General features: G+C 44.7%; 1 protein-coding gene across 2 annotated transcripts; it reads right to left on the minus strand.

Annotated features, from left to right (window-relative positions):
• Positions 1-4,454: 4,454 nt before the first annotated feature.
• ECRG4 (ECRG4 augurin precursor) lies at positions 4,455-24,600 on the minus strand. 2 transcript variants are annotated; one of them, XM_071744818.1, is made up of 6 exons: positions 24,386-24,600; positions 23,192-23,274; positions 10,322-10,448; positions 9,573-9,620; positions 6,935-7,092; positions 4,455-4,839 (listed from the first exon to the last, which is right to left on the minus strand). In XM_071744818.1, exons 3-6 carry the CDS (start codon positions 10,422-10,424, stop codon positions 4,678-4,680), a joined length of 471 nt encoding a protein of 156 aa, XP_071600919.1. In that variant the 5' UTR covers positions 10,425-10,448; positions 23,192-23,274; positions 24,386-24,600; the 3' UTR covers positions 4,455-4,677. The 2 variants fall into 2 exon arrangements, with proteins under 2 accessions (XP_071600919.1, XP_071600910.1); XM_071744809.1 differs by lacking the exon at positions 23,192-23,274 and having other exon boundaries at positions 24,386-24,599.
• Between the last annotated feature and the right edge of the window lie 1,850 nt (positions 24,601-26,450).

The raw sequence follows: 26,450 nt of genomic DNA on the forward strand, positions 1-26,450 counted from the left end.
ACCCGCAGTTGGATTTTTATTTTATTTTTTTTTTAGCATGATATACTTTTGTTTTATTTCTGTATGTAGGCTGCTCAGAAGCTTTGTAAACCACATTGCTGGTCTACAGACAAGCTATCAGTGGGGCCTGATGACCTAATTTATTTTAAGTAATTCCATGAATGTATAGTCTAGAGAAGCCTCATGGCTGTCTTTAGGTTAGATTTTTTGCCATGAGGGGACATCATGATCTAACAGTCTTCCTGTGTCTAGGGTATTTGCAGCTTCTCTTAATCTATATAGATTCTGGCAGGTTCAGTAGCCAGTGAGCTCACTGCCCTCTGGGCATTTATGATTGTCTCTCTCATCTATTTTTTCAATAATTTTTTAGAAATGTAATATATTTGAAAAGGCTTTTTTTTTTTTTTTTTTTTTTTTTTTTGCTTGTGTCAGATAGGGCTGGAATTGAATTTCAAAGCTGAGAGAAAGAAAGAGAGGAAAGGGAAGTCACAAACACAATTGCATAAATTCATTAGCCTTAGAGAACAGGCTAGAGAGGGGAAAACAGGGCTTTGATGAGTGTAATGGATTGAGCTAGTCCCTAGTCTTATTAGTATTGAGTTTAATGCTACTTGAGGCCAAGAAATCCTCTTTAGGTTGTTAGGGGCTGATCAGAGAAGACCTGTCCACAAAGAGGAGAGAAGATGCTTTGTTAAAAGGGAAGTATGTGCTCACCACTGCAAGCCCTAAGGTCCCTACATCCCTTCCCTGAAATCAGTGGCACTGCAGTCACCACAAATCCATAATTGCCATGTCTTGAACATTTTTCCCTGTGCTTGGGTCACAAGTGGTGGGAGAAGGGAATGCCTGACTTGTGGCTCTGGCTCCTTAGAGCTGCTGTAGCAGCAGCAATAGCTCTGGAGAAAAGCAGGGCTCCTTGTGTGTGGCAGATTCACCCCCATCAACAGGAATAAATTTATTTTGCTTAAATAACAATTCGTGTTTCTTGCAAAAAACAGTTTCTGGTTCTGTATTCCTTTTTAGGTCCCTTCTGTTCTTTCACTTGCCTATTCCATAATAGCAGATGTGGCAACCACTTTTTTAGAAGTCTACCTTATTTTGTTGCCATTTACAGCCTGGAACAAACAACAGCTGGTTAATTCTTGCTGTGTTTTCTCTAATCTCTGACATCTTCTTCAGCAAGGAGGGGCATCCTCTGAATGCCTTGGTCCATGCCCTGTCTGGTCCATGCAGCTGGAAGGTCCAAAACATGAAGCCACAAGGAGCTTAAGTGCTATTAAAAAGCCAAGCACAGCAATTTGGGGTCTGTCCAACCCACTGCAGAGAAAACAAGGAAGCCTACATTTTCCACCTGGGATAAAAGTGCTGGATCCCTCATCCCCAATGTGTTTGTGTTCCAAGTAGGAACTTAAAGGGGATGAAGTTTAAAAAAGAAGGCGGCGTAGGATTTGGAGGGAAGGATGTGTCTAGATTTTGAGGAGTACATGAGAGTGTCTGTGGGGGCAGAGCTGTAGCACTCCCATGCTTTGGCAGCAGGGTTACCTGGCAGGTGTCCCTAGCAAAGGGGACAGGACTGCCCCAGCAGTCTGACTGATGGACCTGCCTGGCCAACACCCACAGACTGGGGGACAGGGCAGTGTTGGGCCATGAAACATGAAGTGCTGGGCCATGCCCAAGCTCTGCTGCTCTGTAGGGAGCCACAGTGAACGATGGTCACTCTCCTGTCATGGTGGAGAGGCTATGGGATGTCAGTGCTGGGATGGATAGGGATGATGATGATGATGATGATGATGATGATGATGATGATGATGATGATGATGATGATGATGATGATGATGATGTGAACCACTCTGTGCTGTCTGCACAGCAGACTGGAAGGCCTGGGAGGGGGTTTGCTGCTTTTATCTGTGTCTTTGGGACAGAAATAGTCAAATTAATTTTATTAGGTTAACTTGGAAGCACTCCATGCATCTGTGAGGAGGTTTTTTTTGTTGTTGTTTTTTTTCTCTTAGCCAAATAGTCTTCCTTCTTTTGCCCAAACCTCTGACAGCTCCTACCTGCTTTCTTTGTAGCTTATCACATCTACCTTTGCATCATTGCAACTTCTGCACTTAAGGCAGGTGCACCACTCTGCAAGGAGGAAGGTGCCCTCTCCTCAGAGCTTTGGCCTTGTGGTGAGTTGACCCCAGCCAGCAGCTCGGTACTCTCACAGCCATTCACTACCCCTGCCCCAAAAGGACAGGGGAGAGCATCAAAAAAAGCAGAAGTGAGCAAACTGGAGAGCTGGGACGAGAGCAGTTGAATAAGTGAAGGAAAGAGGAGGGAAAAAATGATGCAAAGGAAGCAAGAGTGATGCCCAGCCAGTCTCAACAATGGCTGCTCTGGAAGACAAAACCCCCACCTCCTTGTTCCTCTTCCCAGCTTTTACTGTTCAGGAAGTTGTTGTTATGGCATGGAATTGTCACTTTTGGGTCAGCTGTCCCACCTGGGTCTCCTCTGCCAGCCTCTTGCCCACCCCTAGCCTACCTACTGGGGGACAGCATGGGGACTGGATGGCCTTGTGGTGGGAAACATCAGCATGCAACAGCTTAATGGAAAAGATGTTTTTTTAAATTTTCTTCTCTTAGAGAATTCTGAAGAGAGAGATCATAAGAATTGTTTGTGGGCCTGCAAGAGGCTGCTAGATTGAGTCAGTTTGTAGGAATGGACACAGCTTATTCAGGCCCAGAAAGGGATGATATTTATTTACAGCACATTTTTTTGTTTTTTTCTTTAATTTGTCCTTAATCAGCAGACCTGAATTCCCAGTTGTAAATTCTGGGAAATGACAGAAATTATCAGCATGGTTCAAACCTTGCCAAATTTGGTGCATTTCTTTTTTTTATAGGACACAAAATTAAAGTATTCTTTTAGGAATAAGTGTTTTCCAAATGTGCAAGAGAGTGTGTGTACTTGACTCAGAATATGATTGTTCTGCCTTCTACTGGGGAAACACACCAGTTGAAACCGATTAAACTGCCAAGGATTCTAAGAGCAAGCCTTCCAAAACCTAGGGCAAAGCTAAGGTTTTGGAACATTTTAGGCTAGCATTTATCTGTGGCAAAGGAGAAGCTGCTAACATATTTGTTCACTTTGGCTCCCTTGGCAAAGAGCTCTCTCCCTGGAGGTGTTTCTGTAGGGAACTGGATAGTGCTGGGTTGGCTCTTCTAGACCCAGCCCATAACACAACAGAGGGGTGAAGTGAAAGATTAGGGAAAAAAGTCATTAAAAAAAATAAGTGAATATAAGAATAATGTTACCATGGCCCATGCTTTGGGAATTTCTTGTAAGCCTTAGATGACAGACATCTTAAGCATCCATGCTGTCTTCCCTGACTGCTATAACTTGAAGTATACATTTCATTTCTCTTTATCCTGGTTCTTCAGCTCCTGAAGCCATGGAGCCATCCAGACTTCCCCACCTACCTCTATCCAATCCTTTACACTTGTCAAGCTTCAGGAGTGCCCTCCCCTACCAGCCTCCTCCTGAGGCTTCCAACAGATGAAATCTTCATTGTAGGTTTAGGCCTTTGTGAGGACTTTCTCTTCCTCATGAAGGAGCAACATAGCTGAATTTGCTGTGGTAGAATTGTTGCTCTTAACACACATCAACCAACCCCCCTTTAATCCATAGGCTTCATTAGCAAATGTCCAGTCTCTGATATATTTTTATGCTCAGCCTGATGTCCACAGATGCCTGTTTGAATTAGGGATAGAGGCAACTTCATAGTAGGAAATTATGTCTAGGGACTGTGTTGGGTGCTGTCTGATGCTAACTTCATTTTAAATAGCTTTTTTTGTTATTCCTTGCTTCAAAGCTAAATGGAAAGGACACAAAGGGGACTATTGATCAAGGAACATTTGGGTTATCATGCCTCCAAAGGGTTGGGGGCCACTCAGGTTAGATGCTCTACATCTCAGCAATTAATTCTGAAGTCAAACTCCTGCTTTGAGCCCTCTCTCTGGAGCACCCTCTCCTTTCACAGGCTTTGCAGGTAGATGAGCTCCTCTGCACTGAATTCAGTTTTTATGAATTCTTGTGTGTTCTTGTCCCAACAGGGAGTGTAGAAGTGTTGCCTCACACAAGTTTTGAGGGCTGTGCACAGTAGATACGGAAACAGCAGAGGAGTCAATAAGGCAGCTCTTCAATTGAGAGGGATGTTTTGCTTGTTGGTTTTTTTTCCTCCCCCAAGAATAATTTGATTTATTTGTTGACAGAAGTCTGAGTGAGCGGGGACATCTGAAATGTATTGCCTTGTATTATGTATTCTATATGCCCAACTAGATGATAAAATTCAATTCTGCAGTTGATTGTAGGAAAGCAAATGAAAAAAAAAACCTGTTAAGAAGCAATCTGTAGTAATACAATGGGTATGAAACTTGCTGCTAAAAACTCTGCTAAATAACGGCAACCTGTTTATTTTATCAAAAAAGCTTTATTTCTATCACACTTTTTATATAGTGTACTACTAAGTAATGATAATTAAAAAGTCATGTTGCTTTCTTCAAAAGCCTGGCAGCTCCTTTACTCTTCCTGTTTCATGTGAATAGAAGGAAAGCAAAGATGCTCAGACTGAGGGAGGACTCAGCCTCACCCAGTGCAGCCCTGTAGGCAGCAGCTATAGCAAGATAAATGGCATCAGTAATCATCATAGTTGACAGCTGCTCCATGCCTGAAGGTGTATGGATCTCTTGGACCAATTGGTGAATCTTCATCATAGTGGTGCTGGTAGTGCCCACCATAGTATTCATTACGAGCACGCCCCAAATTGGTCCAGTAGGACATGTCATCTTCAAATTTCTGCCAAAAAAAAAAAAAAAAAAGAAGAAAATACTTGCTTTCTGAACCTGAAACTTTACAATGAAGAGAGTGAAATAGAAGTGACAGAAGAGGGACCTTTTGTCTCAGGAATTCGGATTTGTTCTCAGAAATTCAGATCCTTTGCATATTTGTGAAAAAAATATCTTTAGATAGGTGTTGTGACTTACCCCTACCTTCTCCATGGGATTACCAGAGCCCTGGGTGCAGGGATTGTCCTGCCCAGCTCCACCTGGGAACCACCCCCACACTCTCCCCCACACTGTCAGGTGCTTAAATAGGCAGCATCTGCAACTGAAATAGGCACCTCAAATATTTCTATTACCTTTTCAGTGGTGGACTCCAAAAACATTTCAAGGTTTTGTACTTAAAAATCTAAAAGTTTGGTTCCCTGCTGCCCTGATGTCCGTGAGTCAAAGTGGAAGAAAAGTTTCACTTTATGCATGTTATCTTTCATTCCCATTTTGCAGGGGTAAAAACAAAGATACAGCACAACCTTCTAGCTATGGAAATGCAGTAAGCAGTTCAATTCTACTCACAACAGCAGAGGAAAAACAGTGTGCAAGGATATCAAATACTTGCCAAGTCAAAGCCTTTCCATCTGAATGACTCTTTGGAAATATTTTTGGCTGAGATTTGGAAAAAAAAAAAGGGGAGGGGAGTTTTGCAAAATACACAATGGGTAAGTATGGCCCAAGTCCTTTGCTGGAACAAACAGTTATTTCATTGTTAAAACTGTGTCTTAATACTCAAGAAAACCTACAAAGTGGATTCATTGTATCCCACAACAGGCCTCATTTCATTTTTTGTAATGCACACAGGAACCCAGAGGAAAATTCATCTTATCTGCATGGTTTGTCCTTGTCACCTCCGAGTATTTGCCCGCAGCCTTCAATTTCTGATGCATAAAACCACTTTTCCTTTTTTTCCTATCACTATTGAGAGGAGAGGGGCAGATAGAGCCATGCTGTTATAAAGTCATCTTTATCTGCATAATGTCCAGGAGCAACAACAACAAAAAAAATGTACCATTGATTCTTTCAATCCAAGCAAAGGATTATTTTTTTAATTGTTCCAGCTTTGAAAATGAGTGCATTCATCTTCTAAGCAATCCACACAGCATGAAGGTCCAAGATGTACTCCAGCTTGCCTGCGCCAATGCATTCCCATTAAACGTATTCATGCAGCTGACACGAGCCAAGAATTCAACACCTATAACTACTTTTACCTCTTGTGAACATAAAAATTATTCTACGTGTGGGACTGCGATTAAATACACGTTTTTCACCCGATTTCAGCATCCCGTTAGCAGAGCTTTGTGCAGAGCTAGGAACTCTTGATTCTGTTACAGGTTTTTTTACAAATCAACTGTTTTTTTAAAAAAGTATCACCCAATTCACCAATTTCACCCAATTTCAGCATCCCGTTAGCAGAACTTTGTGCAGAGCTGGGAACTCTTGAGTCCATTCTAGTGTTTTTAACAAATTAACTGTTTTTTTTTTAAAAAAAGTATTCTTCTTGTTTGAAGAGAGATTGTCTGCACACTATCAAATGTTTTTTCCTTTCACATTTAGAGTCACCCCAGAGCTGCTGGTGCATTGCAATAGTCAGAGGCTGCCCACACCTTGGAGGCAGCAGGAGTGCTTTAGGTACATATTGTTGGTGCAGTTCCACTGGGGAATGCCACTCACAGCCAGCTTGGTGTGGGTTTCTCAGCATGCTGAAAACCCAATTGATTAGTTTGAGGCTGCCAAGTTAATTTCCTGAAACACGATTGATTGCTTTGGGCCTGGCCACCTGTTTCTCAAAGCAAACTTTGTCTGGCTGCAATTTATTAAGCTGAAGTTCAGTGGCGGGCAAGGACTCCGTGCAAGAATTTAACGTTTCTCTATTAACAAATTAACTCAGAAATCTCTAACGAGTACAGATACAAAGAAATCACCCCCTCCGTGACCAGAAACAGGGCAACTTCTCCCCAGGTGCCCCTGTGGCTGTGCATCCATCTCCTCAGCCTCTCAGGCTGAAGCCTTGCCAGCTCTCAAAAGCTCTCTGCTCACTCACTGACTGACTGACTCACCGCCTCATCGAATCCCAGGTAGAGGAACTGCTGGTACCACTGCTGGACATCGGGCTGGCTCCGGTCCCAGAGCTGGCGCCGCTGGCGTCTCAAGCTGCTGAGGAACTCCTTGGCCACCGTTTCTTTCACTGACACCTCGGCCTTCGTGGCAACAGGGGCTGAAATTAATTCCCCCCCCAGAAAGGCATGCCAGGAAATTTTTAGTCAGCCCAAAGTGTGCTGCACCTGAAATTGCTTCTCACACCGTGCCGGTACCCAGGTATTGACAGTGTAATAGGACTTTGCAGGTACCCTCACTCTCCTGGATTTTTTAAAAGCTGCTCTGAGCTCAAAGACAGAAATGAAGTAAGGAATAGATAGAAAGAATTTCTTTACGGAGAGGGTGATCAAACACTGGAATGGGCTGCCCAGGGAAGTAGTAGATTCTCTGTCCCTGGAGATATTTAAAAAGAGACTGGATGTGGCACTCAGTGCCATGGTCTGGTAACTGCAGCAGTAATGGATCAAGGGTTGGACTTGATGATCTCTGAGGTCCCTTCCAACCCAGCCAGTTCTATGATTCTATAATTCTATGAATTTAAATAAGGAAGCCCAAACTGAATGAGAATAAACACACTGTATTTGTGCTTTGAGGAGGGAAGAGGAGACTGGCCTCTGCACGCTGCTGTTGCAGAAATGGAAATAAAGATGAGAAGTGAAGTTAAAGAGCCTGAAGAAGCTGGAGACATTTTGAACTTAGGCTGAAGGGAGGCTTGCATAAAAAGATTTTTTTTTTCAATTTGTTGTGCAAAAATGTGGCTTTTAAATAATGAGTGTTCCTAAATGCCCTGTATCCCTGAAAATAAAAGCCCATCAGGCTTTCATAGCACACATCTTGGTGAATATAGGGGAATGCTGTTGACCTGCCAGGCCCAGATGTGCTGCTGAGCCTGCCCCACACCTGAGAGGCTGGCAGTTTGCTCTGGCTGCTGAAATAATTTACTTGCCTCCAAAAGGTATGGATCCAAAAGGACTGGCTAAGAAAATGCTAAGAAAAAGGAAATGGTAAGGTATGGTATGATGTTTGGTCTTCCTGTGAAAGCAGAAGCATGTGTAGGAGCTGGAGGAACACCTTGGCTTCAGAGGGTTCATTGCAATGAGGGAGAGACTGGGAATATGGGTGTGGATGGGGATTTTCAGAGGATGCAAGGGATGAGACTGGGGCTGAAGGGGAAGCTGGGTGGAGATGCAGAAACCGCTGAGCAGAATCACAGGGGGAGGCAAAAGGCTGCAGCAAGAAGGAGATGGAAGAGGTAAAACCCATAGCTGAGTTGATGCAGGAAGAGTGGGAAACAGCAGGCTGTCCTGCAGTGATGAGCTGGAAAATGATCTCTCAAGCTGGGTGTTATTACTGGGAAGGGGGACAGCAGAAAAAATATCATGTGAATGGGCCTTCCACAAGGGACAGTGACAGCAAGGGAGCCAGAACTCTGTATTTGGCCTGCTGGCTTTAGCACACAACTGGAAAAGGGGAGTGAGGCTGGAACTCAGGGGCTGCTTATTTCCTTCACCAGATATTTGAGGCTTTGCAGCTCTTCCCGGGTTGGGCTGCTGTGTCTGCACTGCCAGGAGGGCCTCTGCCTGGGCTGTCTCTCTCACCAGGGCACCCGAACAAGCCAGCTGAGTGCTGCTGGGGTGCAGAGATGGCAGCTGCTGCAAGTGGTCACTCTTGTCTGCATGCAAGCATGGCAGAACAGTGAGGTAGGGAACCCACTTGCAAAGCAAACAGCTGTGGATGGGGCACATATTTTAGGCCTGGCACATATTTTAGGTGGTGGGTCATGCTGGGGAAAAAAAAAACAGTGAGAAGTGAAGCAGGCTTGCAGAAAGTTTGAGTCCCCTCTGGGGGTGTGTGTAAATTCTTTGCCTCAGCCACAGAGCAGGGTGAGGGGAAATAACCCAAACTTTTGGGGTGTTCCAGCCTGTGAACCATCTGCTGCAGTGCTGCTTGTCCCTGGCCAGCTCTGTTTCTACCCCCTTCCCTCAGTCTGTGAGTTATCCAGTGCATCTGCCCGCTGGGCCCTCAGCCATCATCTCTCCTGTGGAGAGAGCAGTCTTCCAAGCAGGAAGCACACACGGGGCCAAGATGACAAAGGGAACGAGTCAAGACATCAGGAGCAAGCCCAGTTTGCACATTTTCTCCTCTGCACCTGAGCCAGCTGTATTTCCATGCATTACAAATCCTTAGAAAAGCTTGTGACTTCTCAGAATAAACCAGACAGACACCACGTCTGCCTCACATACACAGGAAAAGGTAGGAGCCACACACTGCATAGAGCAAAACTCAGGGATGCTGCCTGAGCCTGGGGACCTTGGTTGCCAGAGGGGTCTGTGATAAGCAGAGCATCCAGTACCAAGTCCCAGATGGACATGCAGGGACTGGCTCTGTATGCACAGGAGCTTCTGGTGTTGTGTGCAGCGAGAGTGGTTGTGTGCTCCTCGCTTGGAACTTGGTACAAGCTTGGTGCTTGTACACTGCTCCTCTGAGAGCCCTTCTTCAGCTGGAGACAGTGACAACAGATTGGGTTGGTGGCTTTGACTGATAACAACTGCCTCAAAGGAAAAATGAGGGAGAGCACTTTGCTGCCTCTTCACTTACCTTCGCGTTTCTGAAGCATCAGTTTAAGCTTATTTCCCTTCGAAACATCTAGACAAGTGAAAATAAAACAGACATTGACTAAGAAGGAAATAGGAAGAACAAAGAAAAAGATCATATATTGAAAAATACTGAAAGTATTTTTGTCATAGCTCCAGACAACCACACAAAACTTCAGCAAGTTTCTCCCAGTACCTCCCTTTGCTCCTGTTTCCACACTCGAGCGCAACATACTCTGCAGGGAAGCTTTTGACACTCCAGCATCTTCTCCCCAGCCTTTCTTGGCAAGGAAACCCTGAAACTGGCCTTATTCACCAATTAAATGATAATAATTTGCAGCAGAAGACTGCAGCCTGTGCCAGGACCATGCCAGAGCATCCAGGGTGGTGTGATAACCCTGGAAAACCCTTGTCACTGAGCGAGGGGCTCATTAACGACTGGACCACTTCCAGATTTTTCCTTGCAGCCTGTCCCAAAGCACATTGAAGCTGTGGTCCTGCTTCAGCCCTTTCCCAGAAGGTATAGGAGGCTTAGCAGGGCAGGAGACCTGTGAGTGCTCATCTGCTCCGAAATGCTTTTATTGGTTGGGGAAAAAGCCCTTTAAATAAGATGCTGAACTCGCACAAGTTTTGGAGAAACTGGAAACATTCACCCACGCGTGATGCCAGGCTTTCTACTCTAGTGCCCGGGATGCGAAGAGATTCCTCCTCCCCGCACTCCCCACCCCCGCCCAGGCTCAGGCTCTCACTCACCGGGGGCTGCGCAGAGAAGCGGGAGGAGGATGAGGATGAGGATGAAGAGGAGGAGGGCGGGGGCGGCCCGGGGCAGGGCCCGGGGGGGGCACGGCGGCGGCATGACGGCGGCGGCTTCGGAACCCACCTGAGCGAAAGGAGATGGACACGATGGATCCGGAGCAAAAGCGGTGGAAAGGGGAGCGAGAGCCCTCCCCAGGCCACGGGGAGGGGCGGCGAGGAGGCCCGGGGTCGGGGGGGAGGTCAGGGGCGGCCGCGGAGCACCCCCGGCGCCCCTTATTTGGTGTTTTTTTATTTTGTTTGTTTGTGTGTATTATTGGTTTATTTTGTTTGAGGTTTTGGGGTTTGTTTGGTTTTGCTTGTTTATTGTTTTTTGGGTTCGTTTGTTTTAAGGGGAGTTTTGTGGTTGCACATAATCCGGTGTAACAAGAAGAGACCTTTTAATAGGGCATGCAGTGATAGGATGAGGGGGGGTGGTTTTAAACTGAAAGAGCTTAGATTTACATTAAATATTAGGAAAAAATCTTTCCTGCAAGGAAGCTGTGACTGCCCCCTCCCTGGAAGTGTTCAAGGCCTGGTTGGATGGGGCTTAGAGCAACCTGGTCTGGTGGGAGGTGTCCCTGCAGTAAATTAAATGATTTTTAATGTCCTTTGCAACCCAAACCATTCCATGATCAGACCTGTCATCAATTCATACAGGATATTCTTACAGTGGAATTAAAAAAAAAAAATAAAAATAGCTGTAGCATGTTATTTCTCTGCACATTCAGCTAGTTTGTTAGTTGCCTGTCAAAGCAGATGGAACTTGAGAGATTGTCTTGGTGGGAAAACAAATCAAAAACAACCAAATGTGGCTTAGTTCAGAGGTTTTTTCTTCTTCTCCCTCTTTGCCTGCCTCCCTACCTCCCACAGTCTCCCCATCCCTCCCTTCCACCCCCCACCTCCACAGAAAACCAGATTTTAATGTTTAATAATTTAAATTGTATATAAATTAATATTAATAAATCAAATAAATAATTTAATAATTTTTTTAAAATGCATTTTAACTGATCAGCTTTAAATAAATAATTCAGATTTATTTTTCTATAGACAAGTTTACCTTTATAGTAAGAACTCAGGGCCCAAAAGCCGAACTGACATACTAGTAAGTCCTTGCTCAGCAGGGTCGTAACTGTGTTGGTGCCTAAACTTATTCTGCCTTTTCCTAATTCAGGTCCAGGCTCCCCTCATTGAATTCATCTTCTCTCAGCTACTTCCCCTGCAAATGCCAGAAACACCCCAGATGAAGCTTAGTGAAATCCTTGCCCATCCTTGGACACAAAGCTCTCTCTTCCCTCACAGCAGAGGCCCACAGCACTCAGGAGGCCACGGGTTTCTTGGCTTTTGCTGAAGCTGTGCCAGGTAAACAGCAAGGGGGAGGAGGAAGGGATTAGGGGGGGAGGTGAGGATGAGCAGGGGAGAGCCAGGCTCCCTCTGTAACCTATTTGTGATGTATTTGGCAAGCAAAGGGGCCGAGGCTCCCTGACCCAAGGATTGTTTCCAGATTGGTTGTAGATTAACACACACACACACACAGAGTATATATGTACACTGTATACAGTCTAACTGTATATAAATATGTGCATTGAATAGATGTGTGTATATGTACACACACATGTGTGTGCAGCAAGGGAGCTGTGCAGTGCTGTGTCAGCTTCCTGGGATGAGGTGTGGAGCCTGAAAGTGTTGTTACAGGCACAGCTCATTAGCTGTGGGAGTGGGACAAGGCACTGTGGATGGCTTCACTGCTCACTATGAAATGCTGAAGTACACAGGATGGTCCCTCAGCAATTCCCCAGCCTCAGTTGTCACTTCAAGTTGCCACCCCTGATTGCCCCATGCATTGCTCCCCTTGTGAAAAAAAGTACTTGGAGCTGCACCCAAAGCCTTTCCTCTGCTCCCTGCCAACCCCCAGCATCCTCAAGCCAGTGCAAAGGCTTCTCTGTTCATCCCAGTGAAAGTGGCAGCAGCTTAATAGGAGCAGGGGAGGAACACCTTCCAGACCCCCACGGTGGAGCCAGCTCAACTCCTGCACTCTTGAGAACCAAAATTACTCTGCCCTTTCTGCCACTGCTTTTGAGGGGCTTTTCTCTTTAGCCCCATGTTTAAAGTCTCAGCAGACTTAATGCCCATTTTTCAGAATTGTCGTGCCTTTTCATGAGAGGAAGGTTGACAGCCTCTTGACTAAAACCACCCGAGGCTGTTGCGTAGCTAATTGCAGAATACAGCTACAACAGACAGATGTGTAAAATACCTACATCACGAAACAGCCATGATGTAGGTAATATATAAAACCAGGGTAGTAACTCGTAAATATTCACTGTCCAATTCCATACTGCTAGTGGCAAAGTGTGTTCTGTTCAGCTCTTGGGTTTGTAAGACTTGTGTGAGAGCTGGGGGTCTGCAGAGCTTCAGGTACTTGGTGCCTCCAGGCCAAGGGAATACAAAGCACAAAACCTCTTCTGGATACCAAATACATCATGATGACTCAAGAAACTGCCACGATAAAGTGCTATCTGGTGAAAGCCAGAGAATGGATTGACTCAGGTGCAAGGTTATTGTAGAAAATCATTGCTCTAGTGGTGGGAGAAGTGATTGACAGAAGAATATAATGCTCAGGGTTAAACTGAGTACTGTATCTTCCCAGAAGAGGTCACTTTCTCAATTCAGGGAACAAAAGTATTCGGCATAAAGTTTAAAAAGTTGTTTAAAAATGTATCATTTCTTTTCAAAGGCAATGGTGACAAGTGACTGGTGTTTTCCCAATAACAATTTTTGTTTCTGTTCCAGGTTTTTTTAATGAACTAAGACAGTGTTGCTCTGGTGCTGTAGAAAGACATCTTTTTTCTGCTGAGCTTGCACCTATTGCATCATTATTAGAAGTATTTACCTTCAAGTGAGTATCCATGCTTATTAACATGCCTGCAGTGCCCCTTTCTGCTAATTGCCATGTACTAACACAGCTGCTGCACGTGTGACTTGGACACTGCCATGTTTTCCTGGGAAGTCCCCATCAACAGTGACTTTTCTTCCTTTTAAACATGTATTTCTTCAGCATGGAGGGGTTCAAGGCTTGTCCTAGGGCTCAGTTTGCCTCAGCTGGGATGCCAATGCTGGGGTGTCTCTGCCAGCTCAGCTGCACAGCATCATCAGGGGCTATAGGTAAGCAAGTCTGCTCTAATGATGTCATTCAGTTAAATGTCTCTCATCACCACTGGTACCAATGACAGACTCCTGGTGTCTAAACTTTGTTGAAAGATGTTAATTAAGGTTGCCAGCAGCACTGGTCCCCAGCCAGCTCTGGGATGAAGAGTGGTGAGCAGCATGGAAAATTTTGCCAAGCCCCTTAGTGAAGTGGGGACAGGTAATTGGTGAGGTGCCGGTGGCAGGATAGTGGGATGGAGCTGGTAGGTCTCACCCTTTCCCCAGCACAGGGCTGAGCTCCTATCCTGCAAACCTGCATGCTGAGGCAGAAATCTGGGAGCAATCCAACAGAAAGCCACGCTGAGCCTGACCTTGAAAAACAAGAGGCAGGAGCCAGGCAAGGAGCTCACTGGAGCCTGAGAAATCCTGAGCATGGAGCCTACTGCCAGCCAGCATTGGCTTTGGAGCCTGCAGGACTTTGTGAAAGGTTTTTGGGGTAAGATTGTAAGATTATAGATCATTTTTTAAACAGTTCTGTGACTTGATGCTTGTTTGCTGAGTGCTCAGCAACCCAGTTTCCCTTGTGTAATTTCCAAGTTTATGCCTGGTGGTTTTAAGTCCAGGAGCCATGAAAGTTCCCTGAAGTGGTGTGGGCAGGAGTGGCTGTTTAACTGAACTGAGCTAAACTGGGGGGGAAGAATCTTGACCCCAATTCATCACAGAATTCTCAAGTGTCTGAATTCCTTTATTATTGTACATATTACCTAAAGTCAATATAAAGAGGGTCCTAAATGGTAGGCACCCCTGCTTTTGCATCTCATCACAGTAGCTGCTGAGACAACTGTGTTGTACTCATTAAAATGTAAGAGATAGTAAGGGCCATTCAAGGATATCCAGTAATTCAAAGCACATAAAACTGTGCTAAAATGTTGATCTTGGTTTCTTCTTCCTTTAATAGGCTTCATGTTTTCAAGCATTTCAACCCAATAATGTTCTTAAATATACTGTAGATTAAATGCTTAAATAATCACAGGACTCCCAAAGCTGGATTTTCAAGGGTAAAAACCAAGAAATACAGTAAGACTCAGGATAAAATAGTGAGGCCTGGCATCAGCTTACTAACTTAGCCAGCAAATACATAATTTGGAAATTGTCCAGGGATTGCAGGAGATGACACTTCATCTTTTGCAAAGAAGGACTATGAAGATTTTAATAATCCACTGAGACCTCCCATTTGATCAAGAATATGGAAGCACTGAACAGTGTCCCCAGCACCCAGAAAATTGTTATTTTTCTGTTAATGAGGTTTTTACAACATCTCCCAGCCAATTTACAAAATGCCCTGGTCCCTAGCCTTAGGACAGAGGCACTTGGCACTCGAGACTGTTTTCTGCAGCCTGTTCCAAGAAAACCACAGGAGTCATGTTTTTCTTCCAAACAGAAGGAAGAACATTTAAGTCATCAGTTAGTTCCTTCCAAAACATTTTGAGTTTCATACTGCTTTTTCTACTGCTTCAGAGTCCTCCTGATAGTGATAGCACCAGCCTCAATTCCTAGGTCAGACACCTTTGCATTATGGAAAGCTTATTTGTGGCTGGCTGTGAGTCTCCTCAGCCTCACACATTATTTGGCAAACATTTCATCCATTGTATCTCCCCTGGTAGCACCACTGCTTTGGTCCATGTCATTAAGAAACATTAGTGATTATATTTTCCATAGAAAATAGCTTAAAATACAGTATTTTTTCTCCTCTGCTTGGCCACTGCTGGTAATTTTTTACATCTCTTTGCAACTCTATCAGAGAAAAAGAGGTGTCAGTCTGTCCATCCTCCTCCCTTCTTTAACTGCCTGAAATACAGAATTAAGCTTATTGGTCTCATGATAAGCACAGTGAGGAGCAGGTTTGTTCAGCAACATTATGTTACTAAAGCTGCTTCCTTTCCATAAAGGGATATGAAAATTATCTCTCTAAGAAACCCCTCTCCCTTTTCTCTTCCACTGCCTTCAGGAGTTTAGAATAACCCTGAGAGCATATGGCAAATCTGCAAGTTAAGTCTAGCAGGAAGGGAGATGGAGAAGGTCTGTAGTACATTAAAAGGTCTCTTTTTACCACAGCCTGCTTTAATTTGACTCATCTTTCTTTCACTGCTCTCCGTAGGGACTCTTCTTTTTCTGCTTCAAAACCTTGTTTCTTAACTCTCATTTCTGAGCTAGTTTTGACTTGTTTTCATTCCCTTATTTTATTATTCACATCCAGAATGCACACACACTTAAAAAAAAAAAACCAACAAAACCAACCAAAAAACCCCTGTAAATACTCAAATATTAGTGAATGTGAAGTCTTACAAATCTTGATTTTATCAATTTGGTTTTAGCATCCTTCTCCCTACACATTGTGGATTGTAAACACTTCTGCTCTTTTCCCAAATCTCTGGACTTACTCATGGGGTGCATGGTACTTAGGTAACAAAAAACCCCAACAATTTGACATTGTGCTACAGCACGTCACCAGTGACTGGGAAATACTCATAGTGGTCAAGCCCTCCCTGGAAGAGCATCCCACACCACTTCCAGCTGCTCTGCTCCAGCTGCTATGGTTTCCCCATCTTCTCAGGCCCCCAACCAAATCCTCAGCATGGGATCACTGTTTCCTCCCTCATGCTTTACCAGAAATCTGGCTTGGGGACCCAGCACCATCATGTCAGCAACTCCAAGACTGGGGAAGCAGCAAGAAGAGGAGTTTCTTGCAAGCCTCGCTGCCTTCAGACACTTGGCCACCTTCAGAGCTGGAGGAATCATAAAATGGTTTGGGTTGGAAGGGACCTTAAAGCTCACCTAGTTCCAACCCCTCTGCAATGGGTAGGGGCACCTCCCACCCTACCAGGTTGTTCCAAGCCCCATCCAACCTGGCCTGGAACACTTCCATGGAAGATGCAGCCACAACTTCCCTGGGCAACCTGTGCCAGGGTCTCTGCACAGGGAAGTTTACAAGCAGAACCAGTTTTCTTCCTGAGGAGCAAAGGGCTTCCAACAGTGGCAGGTTTAGCTGTACCCAAGGTATCCTTCCCTGTGCCTTGGTCCCCTCAGTCCCAGCAGCAATTCACGACATGCTGGGTGGCAGGGCAAGACTTTTGCATCTCTACTGCAGCCTCACTAGCCTGGACTTAAGCTTCAGGGACCTGCAGACACATAGCATGTGACTACTGAACATGTGCTTTACAACTTTTTTTTTCAATGGGGTAAAGTGGGGGCATTTTCCCAGGTAAGGAAACGAAGGACATCCCAGGGAGCTGCTGCTGCCCCTTGCTCAGTTGAAGCTGCTGTTTCAAAGCACAGGAGCTGGAACATAGCCTGAAGCCTGCCAGGCATTTTTAGCATAAACAAAAAACCCTGCTCTGCCCAGCCTGACTTCTCAGGCAGATAGAAATAACATGGGCTGAAATTTTCATCAGCACCACCAGCCTGCCCGAGGCATCCCCCCGGCATGGAAAATGTCAGCCCAAGCGGTCGAAACATGGCCAAGGCACCTGCAGGGGAGGGCAGGTGATTGCTCTCTCCTCGGGTTGAACATGAACCTTTGGGACCCTGAATAACAGGCAGCATGTCCCAGCTTCCAGCACACCTCTCAGGTTATCAGAGCAGAAACCTCTCTTGTCTTCCTGATATTATCACTGTGTGACCCTACACTCCTCTTGATCTGCTTTGTGATCGTTCTTGTTGGCTCTGCTTTATATCTGAGCTTTCCAGTTGCACCAGTGCCTTGCCTAAGCCCAGACTGTGAACAAGCTTGTGCCTCTGTTCATCTAATCATAGAATGGTTTGAGTTTGAAGGGACCTTAAAGATCATCTGGTTCCAATCCCCCAGTATGGGCAGGGACACCTTCCACCAGACCAGATTTTTCAGGATCCCGTCTAACCTGGCCTTGAACAGCCACCACTTGCTTGGGCAGCCTGTGCCAGTATCTCACCACTCTCACAGGACAAAAATTCTTCCTGATGTGTAACCTAAATCTCCCCTCTTCAAGTTTTAAACCATTTCCCTTTGTCATCTCAATACACACATCAATGTAAAAAGCCCTACCCCAGATTTCTTGTAGCCCCCTTCAGTTATTGGAAGATTGCTATAAGGTCAACTCAGAACCTTCTGTTCTCCAGGATGAACAACCCTAATTTCCTCAGCCTTTCTTAATTGGGGAGGTACTTCAGCCCTCTGATCATTTTAGTGGGTCTCCTCTAAAGACACTCAAGGAGCTCCTTGTCTTTCTTATGTTGGGGACTCCAGAACTGGACACAGCACTCCAAGTGGGGTCTCACAAGATGTTGGATTATCTTTCTGATGTACTGTTTGGTTTGTTTCCAGGAGAAACTTGTTCATGCTGATCTGGTGGTCTCTCTGCTGCTGCTGTGTAGGAGACCATGACATTTCTTGCCAGCCATATCCTGGGCTGCATCAGGAGACTCATGCCCAGCAGGTCAAGGGAGGTGATTTTCCCCATTTACTCTGCTCTTATGAGACCTCACCTGGTGCACTGTGTCCAGTTCTGGAGCCCCCAACACAGGAAGGGTGTGGAGCTCTTGGAGCAAATCCAGAGGAGGGCCAGGAAGATCACCAAAGGGATGGAGCACATCTTCTATCAAGACAGGCTGAGAGATTTGGGGTTGTTCAGTCTGGAGAAGAAAAGGTTGAGGGAGATTTTATTACGGCTTTCCAGTATCTGAAGTGGGGCTACTGGATAGCTTGAGATGAACTTTTTCAAGGGCATGTAGCGATAGGATGAGGAGGGGGGAGACTGGAAGAGGATGGATTTAGACATTAGGAAGAAATTCTTCACTCTCAGGGTGTTGAGACACTGGCACAAGTTGCCCAGGGAAGCTGTGGAAGTGCTGCCCCTAGAAGTGTTCCAGGCCAGGTTGGATGGGGCCTTGGAGCAACCTGATCTAGTGGGAGGTGCCCATGCCCATGGCAGGGAGGCTGGAACTAGATGATCTTTAAGGTTTCTTCCAACCCAAACCATTCTGTGATTTTTAAATCTTGCTATGTGAAGCCCCACTGCACCTGGCTGTGTTATAGTGCCAGGAACTTCAAAGAGTGTTTTGTGCCAACCTGGCAGTACAGCAGCTGCTGGTATGGAAATTTCAAGGGGAGATTTTCTGCCTGTTGTGATCATTTAGGTGTCCATCCTGCAAGTATTCATGTACACATGTATTTTTAATAAGAGCCCTACAGAATCCTGCTTATCTCAAAAATACTAAATCCCAGCCTGCTGCTGCTATGTCTGGATGTTGCAAAATGCTGCTTTACAGAATGTATGGTTCCTATAGAAAGGCAGGCATTTTGTTCCTGGCTCTTTTTTCCTCCTGGTGTTTGGTGGGTGGTAGAGGGGAACTGGACTCTGGACTCTGATCCTGAAGCCCAACACAAAGCCTGACCCAGCTCACAGCTATGCCCATTAGCTCTGTCTGTGCTGATAGATAGGGCTGCATGACATCTCAACTCAAGCTGGCTCTCCAGCATCCAAGCAGAAGAACCTTCCCTCATTTATTCATGTAGATAGGTCTCCAAAATCTCTTCTAGCTCCTCTAGGCATCAGCATAATGTCTCATAGGCTCTGGAGCTCCTGCCATTGGGAAGGGGTGAAGCAGAGGAGCTAATGCACTGCCATGCATATCCAGCAGGTTTTTTCCTTATCCTCAAAATGTCCTGGTGGGCAAGACAGCCCTGTTTAGGACAGATCACTCAGTTTTGGGCCGGACCAGGGATACAGTTTAACCAGAAAATTAAACTGTTTCAGAAAAAGGAAATCTGAAGATACAATTCTTCAAGGTCAGGTGAGCAATTTAATTGCTCTGCTACCAAAACAATCACAAAAGTCTTGTTCAAGATCTGTCAATAAAAACCTTTGTTTCCATTGTTTCCATTTTTTTTTTTCAATGAAGACTGCCTATTCCACAAAACTGCAGTTGACTCTTTGCTTTAAAAAACATCGAAGCCTTCTCTTCCTCAGGATGAACAAACCCAGTTCTCTCAGCCTTTTCTCATATGGCAGGCTTCCCAGTCCCTTGATCATCTTTGTGGCCCTTCTTTGGACCCTCTCCAGTCTGCCCACATCCTTTTTTTTGCATAGTGGGGCCCAAAACTGACCAGTTTCAGGTGTGTCCTGACAAGTGCTGAGTACAGTGGGATGATGACTTATCTCTGCTGGTGATGCCCACGTTGATGCAACCCAGCATCCTCTTGGCTTTCTTCACCACCACAGCTGCACACTGTTTACTCCTATTGAGCTTGTTGTCCACCAGGACCCCCAGGTGCCTTCCCACAGAGCTGCTTTCTAGCCAGGTGGATCTCATTCTGTGCTGCACTCCTGGGTTATGTTTTCCCAGGTGCAAGATGTTACACTTGTCCCTGTGGAACTTCATAAGGTTCTTGTTAACCCACTCTTCCCTCCTGTCCAGGCCTTCCTGCAGGGTGGCTCTCCCATCCAAAGTGTCCACTGCTCCACACAGTTTGGAATCATCAGCAAACTTCATCAGGGTATGCTTGATCCCATCAGCCAGATCACTTGTGAAGATATTAAATAACATTGGGCTTAATATTGATTCCTGAGGGAACTCCACTTGTGACAAGTTGAAAAGGAGCTATTGGGGGGAACTTCTCTTGACTAGGAACTTCTCTTCCCTAGGACTTCTCTTGACCCTGAAACATAAGCCTATACAGGAATGTCAGAGGCTCTGAATTATGGGGTGGTCAGCCCAGAGTGATGTCTTCTAGTCTTAAAATCAATAAATCTCTCTCAGATGTGAAGGGAAAGAAAAGACAGGTGGTAGCAGAGAGTCTGTACATTTACGAATTCCCCGTGAAACTGATTGCTCCAAATGAATACAAAAATGCCAGTTGAAGCCAACTTTCCTTCAACAAAGGAAAGTTGTTTTTTTTTTTTTCAAGGAAGAGAATCTGGGGGAGCACAGATCAGTCATACTTGGAAGCATGAAGAACCTGATATGGGAGCACATTTTACAGAGACCTGGTCTGGCTGAGCAAATTTTAGGCACCTGGATGACAAGAAGAGTTCTGGTTCTGTTGAATCAAATGCAACATTTCTCCTTGGGTTGAATAAAGTCAACACTTTATCCCCAATAATTTCATATGAAATTTTTGTCATGGGGTCTGAATTGGTGAGACTTGATGAGAAACAGTGTTATGCTAAGAAAAAAAACAAAAACCCCCAACCCAATATAAGCAAATCACTCAATCACTACGAAGCCACTAAACATTCTCATGGAATGATTTCCATACTACTTACCTTACTGTACCTGTTAATTTATTTTGTACAAACCAATTGTTTATAAAGGACAGAAATACAAAGAAGAAAAATATCAAGTACAAAGAAGAAACACAGTGAAAAGAGGGCTTTTTCTTTTTATCTGGGGAAGAGGAGGATATGTTTTAAGCTATCTATTTCAGTAAAACAGCCAGACCCCTCAAATCTTCACTGCTGTCACCATTCCAATACAGGTCCCATCAAACCTACAGTCTCAATATGTGAAACAATCCATCAGTCTCCCCTAGCCAGGGAGAAATCCCACTGCCCAAGGCACAGCTTGATTTCCCTGCAAATGCACAGACAACTCCAGGCTAGGCTGAAAGAGAAACAAAATAAAACACAGACTGACAGAATACCTTCACTGCAGTTTCATTAAAGACAGATTCTACCACTTCTTATTCCATGAGGTTTCTCTCACATATTTATCTCTAGTTTATGCTTAAACATCATGTATTTTAATTTAAAAATAAGCTCTCACATACAGAGAACTAAATTCTTCTATGTAAACAAACAATACAAATCAGGAATATTATACAAAGATCTAAGCACATTCTCTGCATAGCAGTATATTGGAAAATGTATGTCTTTCCCCTGCCTGGACTATGTAAATAGTTTTGGGAATAACTTATCCAAAATGATCTGAGGCTGAGTTTGTGACAAAAACAATTATAATTATTAAACATGTACATTTTGTTCAGTAACATTTGAATTCTGTGCACGGGCAAAGTCTCCCTTCTGGAGTGCCTCTAATCCAATTGGATGTGTAATGGGCTCAGAGTTTAACTTCAGAGGAAAAATACCAGATCAGCATTAACAAGCATGTGGAAAGTATAAGACATTTTCCTTGGACAACACTGGAACAACTTCAGAAGGAGTGTCTTGGACTGTGTGGATCTTTCTTGATCATGAGGAGGGTTTTTTTCTTGCTAAATGACAGACTTGTCACAAGTAGAGTGGGATGATGACTTATCTCTGCTTGTGATGCCCTTGTTGATGAAACCCTAGGACTTCTCTTGACCCTGAAACATAAGCCTATACAGGAATGTCAGAGGCTCTGAATTATGGGGTGGTCAGCCCAGAGTGATGTCTTCTAGTCTTAAAATCAATAAATCTCTCTCAGATGTGAAGGGAAAGAAAAGACAGGTGGTAGCAGAGAGTCTGTACATTTACGAATTCCCCGTGAAACTGATTGCTCCAAATGAATACAAAAATGCCAGTTGAAGCCAACTTTCCTTCAACAAAACTGTTACCATTTCCCCATCAATTGCAAGACAGTGGCTTCAGGCAACACCTCAAAAAGGATGACAGGTGATGGAATTGTTATGAGGAGCAGAGGGGTTGCAGGTGAGAAACGGGGCAGGCAAGGGGTGGCAGCATATCAGATCTGAAAGACCAAAGTGCAGAAGTGGGACTCTACTCTGCAAGGCCTTGGCAAATTACATTTACTCCCAGAGGTCAAAGGCTTGTGCTTCTGCCTCCTGCTCAGGATGAAAACTGCATGGTGAGTAGTAAAAATATTCTCTGCAAGCACAGCCTTCATGAAGCAGAGTTGCAAAGAGGTGCATTTTCCCACCACTACAGTAAGACTCAACCCTCCAACTGGCTGACGCCACAGGGCCAGACTGACACAGGGGCTGATCTTCCCTATAGCTAAATTCATACTCTGGATAGCTAGATCCACAGTCTGTTAAATGTTCAGTTCCCAAGGCTTCAATATCTTTTCTCAGTAACCACACTTGATGAGCAATATTTTTGGAAGCCATTGACACAGCCTTAAAGGTATCTCATCTGTGTTTATAATCAGAGAGCTCCTCATCTTTGTACATCTGCATTAGTGTTCACAGGGAATGAAGCCATAAAAAAACAACAAAAAAACATTGAGTATTAGATCGTTAAATAATACCCAAATGGATTTATTACAGAGTGTTAGTTTGTTGCAACATCCAAATGAACATTCAGGAGAGAAGCTCCAGAGGCTGCACAGTTTCCTTTAGACAACCCTTCTGTACATCATTAAATCTTGCTGATAATAAGACAAGCCAAACACAGAATGCAAACATTTCTGTATTTCAGCCTGTGCTAAATAAATGGTTTTTTCCTATTTTTTTTTTAATGGCAGATGTTTCCCTTTGAATCTTGCACTATCACAGGTCATTCTATTGTTGTCTTAAAATTCTGCAAGTGTACACAAATGCAGCTGAATAAACTGCCATGTTCAAACATCCAGACAAGCAAACAGACCCTTGCATGCCAATTTTTATTTTGTCAAACAGTGTCTGTCCATCACCATCCCCTGCATTTGTTAAGGGGTGATGTTTGTCCACTCTACTCTTAAATTAAGAACCTCTCTAAGCCAGCTAAACACCTGAAAGTGTCCAGAATAAGACTTACTCAGGAGAGCTCTCCTCTCTATTAGGCATTTTTCTGAGGCTAAGAACAGAACTTGAACTGAAAAAAAAAAAAAAGACTTTGGTAGGTCTTGGTAAGAGTTGAGTTCAAGAAGCTCAGAAAAAAATCCGTGCCTGATTTAACCATGTGCCTCCAAACAGCAAACACAAAACAAGCTGCCTTGCCCCAGGTTCCCCAGCACAGCCTGCCAGCACAGCATCTCCCTGCATGGCTGCATTACTTGGGGACCTGGCAAATTGTCACTCATGACCATTTTTATCAGTCCAACCAGAGGGATGCTGTGGCTGGGCTGAGACACGGATACCCTTGGGGCACTAGGGCTACAACAGGATCACTGTGCTGGCAAAGTGCAGCTTCTGCAGAGCTGGCTTAAGTCCTCACACTGTCTGGGCTGAGAGCTGCTAAAAATCAGCCTCAGGAGGGGGTGGGCAACCTAACTGTTAAAAACCTATTAACTGATGAACAGACTTGAGGATTAAAAGTACACTGCAGCCACTGCCTTCAGCTTGCGCTCAGGAATTACTGTGAACGGAGCTGCTCAATTGTCAAGCTTGCTTTCTTTAAAAATACTTTCCCTTTATACCCCAAACACAAAAATCTTAATTGCACCCATAAATTACTTTTTCTGTCCTCTTGTATAGTAGCAAGTTTTGAAATGTCATCTGACATCTACAAAAGTAAGCACACCACAACGCATCTGAGCTGCAAAACCACAGCTTTCATAAAAGTAGTGATTTTTAGTTGCTTCCTCGTTGGTCAGCTGCAATAAAGAAAATATTAAGAAACACAAAAAGGAATTACCTGAGACACTGCTAATAATCCTCTGTGTCCACTCACTGTCTTTACTCCTAGTATTTTCAGCTGTTTCCTCTGCTATGGAGCATACATTTGCACCCCTGTGCACGCACATGCACACACACACACACACACACACACACGAGTGCACAGAGGGACAAAGAGCATCCTTCCAGCAAGCAAAATACTCTGCATGAGGCTACAGACTGCTGAAGGCTAAAACATTTCTTTACGACACCCCGCAGTTGTAGTCAGGGTGGGAGTAAGAAGTTACAATAATTTTTTCTAAAGAACGTGAACATGTTTTTTGACATCCCTCCTCTTCCTCCACCAAACAAGCATTTTATCAGTTTACCTTTAAAATAATCTGCTTCCTGTCTCCTTCCCAAATGCCTGGCCAGAGGACAGAAGTTTCTCTTTATTTCAGCATGCTGTGCCTCCTGCAGACAAGGCAAGAAGTGCCCAAGGCTGAGCCAGGGGACTGCTGGGGATGCCGGGCGTGAAAGGCGCGTTGATTCTGCCTCTCCCAAATCCCAGCCCCTTGGCTGCAGGAGTCTGCCCAGTGCTTCCCAGACCAAGTGCAGGGAATCACATTTCTGCTTAATCAGGCCTGCTGCCTGCAGAAAGATGATTGCAAGCAGATGTACCCATGTTCTCATGTGAAAAGAATTTGGGTTTTTTTTTTTTTTTGTCAGCTGTACAACAAGCAACCAACACCAGGGAGTATTTCAGGGTTCTGTAATTTCTTGCAGGTGTTGGGAGCCAGTATCTGACGGTGAGGCAGAGCTGAGACCCAGCATGAAGGAGATGTGTGAAGGGATGGATGGCACACCTGGGGTCAGAGAGAGAAGGCAGAATCAGCAGGCTTACCTTCCTGCAGGAAACAAGGCTCTGTAAAGCCCCATGCTCCTGCTAAGTGCCAGCTGGACTCCAAACCTCTCAAGGCTGCAGCAGCAAACCTATATTTTACTCCAGGCACAATTTTTTTAAACTTCTTGGTATGGATAATTCAGGAGGAATAGACAAGATGGACATCAGTAACATGAAAATAATTTCTCTGAACCTGTAACTGGTCAGGGGCAGACAACGAACATGGTATCTGCATATTAAAAGTTCTGGTTTTCAATGGAGCATCCCAGTAACTTTGCAAATAGCCAAGGACATCACAATCTGTTTAAAGAAACTTTTTGAGGCTGTTACAGCTGTACTTTGAAGGCATATGTATTTTTCACAACGGAACAGCTAAGGCAAGATATATACCTAGACATTTGGTGAAAATGGATGCACTCTTTGGATTGTACCTTAGGATGTTGGCCCACATGTGAATGTTTGTGGCCATGGCCCATACCTGGACATACAGTAGTGAAGAAGCTGCATCCAGTCCATAACAGCTCGGATACTCCACATGGGACTCACTTAAAGGCAGCCAGCCATACATCCATACTCATTTAGGAGTACAAAGAAGCAGAACTGTATCTACTGCTGCCACTTGAAAGCAACATGATCATGCATACCTCAGAAATATCAATACTGTGGCTTGCTGTTTATTGTGAAAAACCAAATCCACCTAGAGCAGGCATCTAAACTGAAAAGGAACAGGACCTGAAAGCCTCCAAATGCATTTTTTTGGTCTTCTTTGACTCCACAGGAAACATCAGTGCTTGCTTGAAAACATCTGCCCTCTTAGAAATTAAAATTTAGGTTCAAGTCTGGTCCCTGAGGCTCTGATGCAGTCAACATTTTTTAACAGCAGAGATGACTTAAGCAATCATTGCCCTGCTTCTTCCCACACTGTTGTGTCTGCCCACACAAGTCTTCATTCAGCCCTGCAGTTATCTGGAGTAGGAAGTGGCTTTGGCTGCAAGTACCCCAAGGGAAAAAAGCAAAACAATCTCCCTGTTGCTTCACCTATTGACTGATGATAGGGCCTGGGGGAATGGTAGGAAGATGTGCTGGGAGAAGTTTAGGTTGGATATAAGGAAAAATTTTTTCAACCAGGGGGTGGTTGAGCAGTGGAACAGCTTTCCCAGGGGAGCAGTTATGTCACCAGCCTTGCCCGAGTTCAAGAAGCATTTGGATGATGCTCTTAAGCACACAGTGTGATTCTTGGGGTGCCCAACACAGGGACAGGAGTTGGACTTGGTGATCCTGATGGGTCCCTTACAACTTGGCAGATTCTATGATTCACCTGATCTCCTGGTCCACCCTGAGTGAACTGCAGCACAGCAGACAGGAGGGCACCAGCCAGGCATGAGGACCAAGTTAGATGAGACAGAACCACTCTGATGTCTTACCACCACAAACACCCTCTTTTCTCCCCTTCCTGGAGCCACTCTCACTGGAACCACCTTGGTTCTGATGGCAAATCCATTCACCCAGCTGTCTGAGCTCACTAAACCAGCAGAAGACTAACCCAGCAG

This window comes from Heliangelus exortis, chromosome 1 (genome assembly GCF_036169615.1).
Source record: "Heliangelus exortis chromosome 1, bHelExo1.hap1, whole genome shotgun sequence".
In the NCBI taxonomy this organism is placed as follows: Eukaryota; Metazoa; Chordata; class Aves; order Apodiformes; family Trochilidae; genus Heliangelus; species Heliangelus exortis.

Bases quoted from the DNA above. Each gene is read 5' to 3' on its own strand.
- ECRG4 (XM_071744818.1), bottom strand. From the start codon at position 10,424: ATGCCGCCGCCGTGCCCCCCCCGGGCCCTGCCCCGGGCCGCCCCCGCC. The intron at 9,621-10,321 runs GTGAGTGAGAGC...TCACTTGTCTAG, and splicing joins GCTTCTCTGCGCAGCCCCCG to ATGTTTCGAAGGGAAATAAG. The intron at 4,840-6,934 runs GTGAGTCAGTCA...TTTTTTTGGCAG, and splicing joins ACCTGGGATTCGATGAGGCG to AAATTTGAAGATGACATGTC.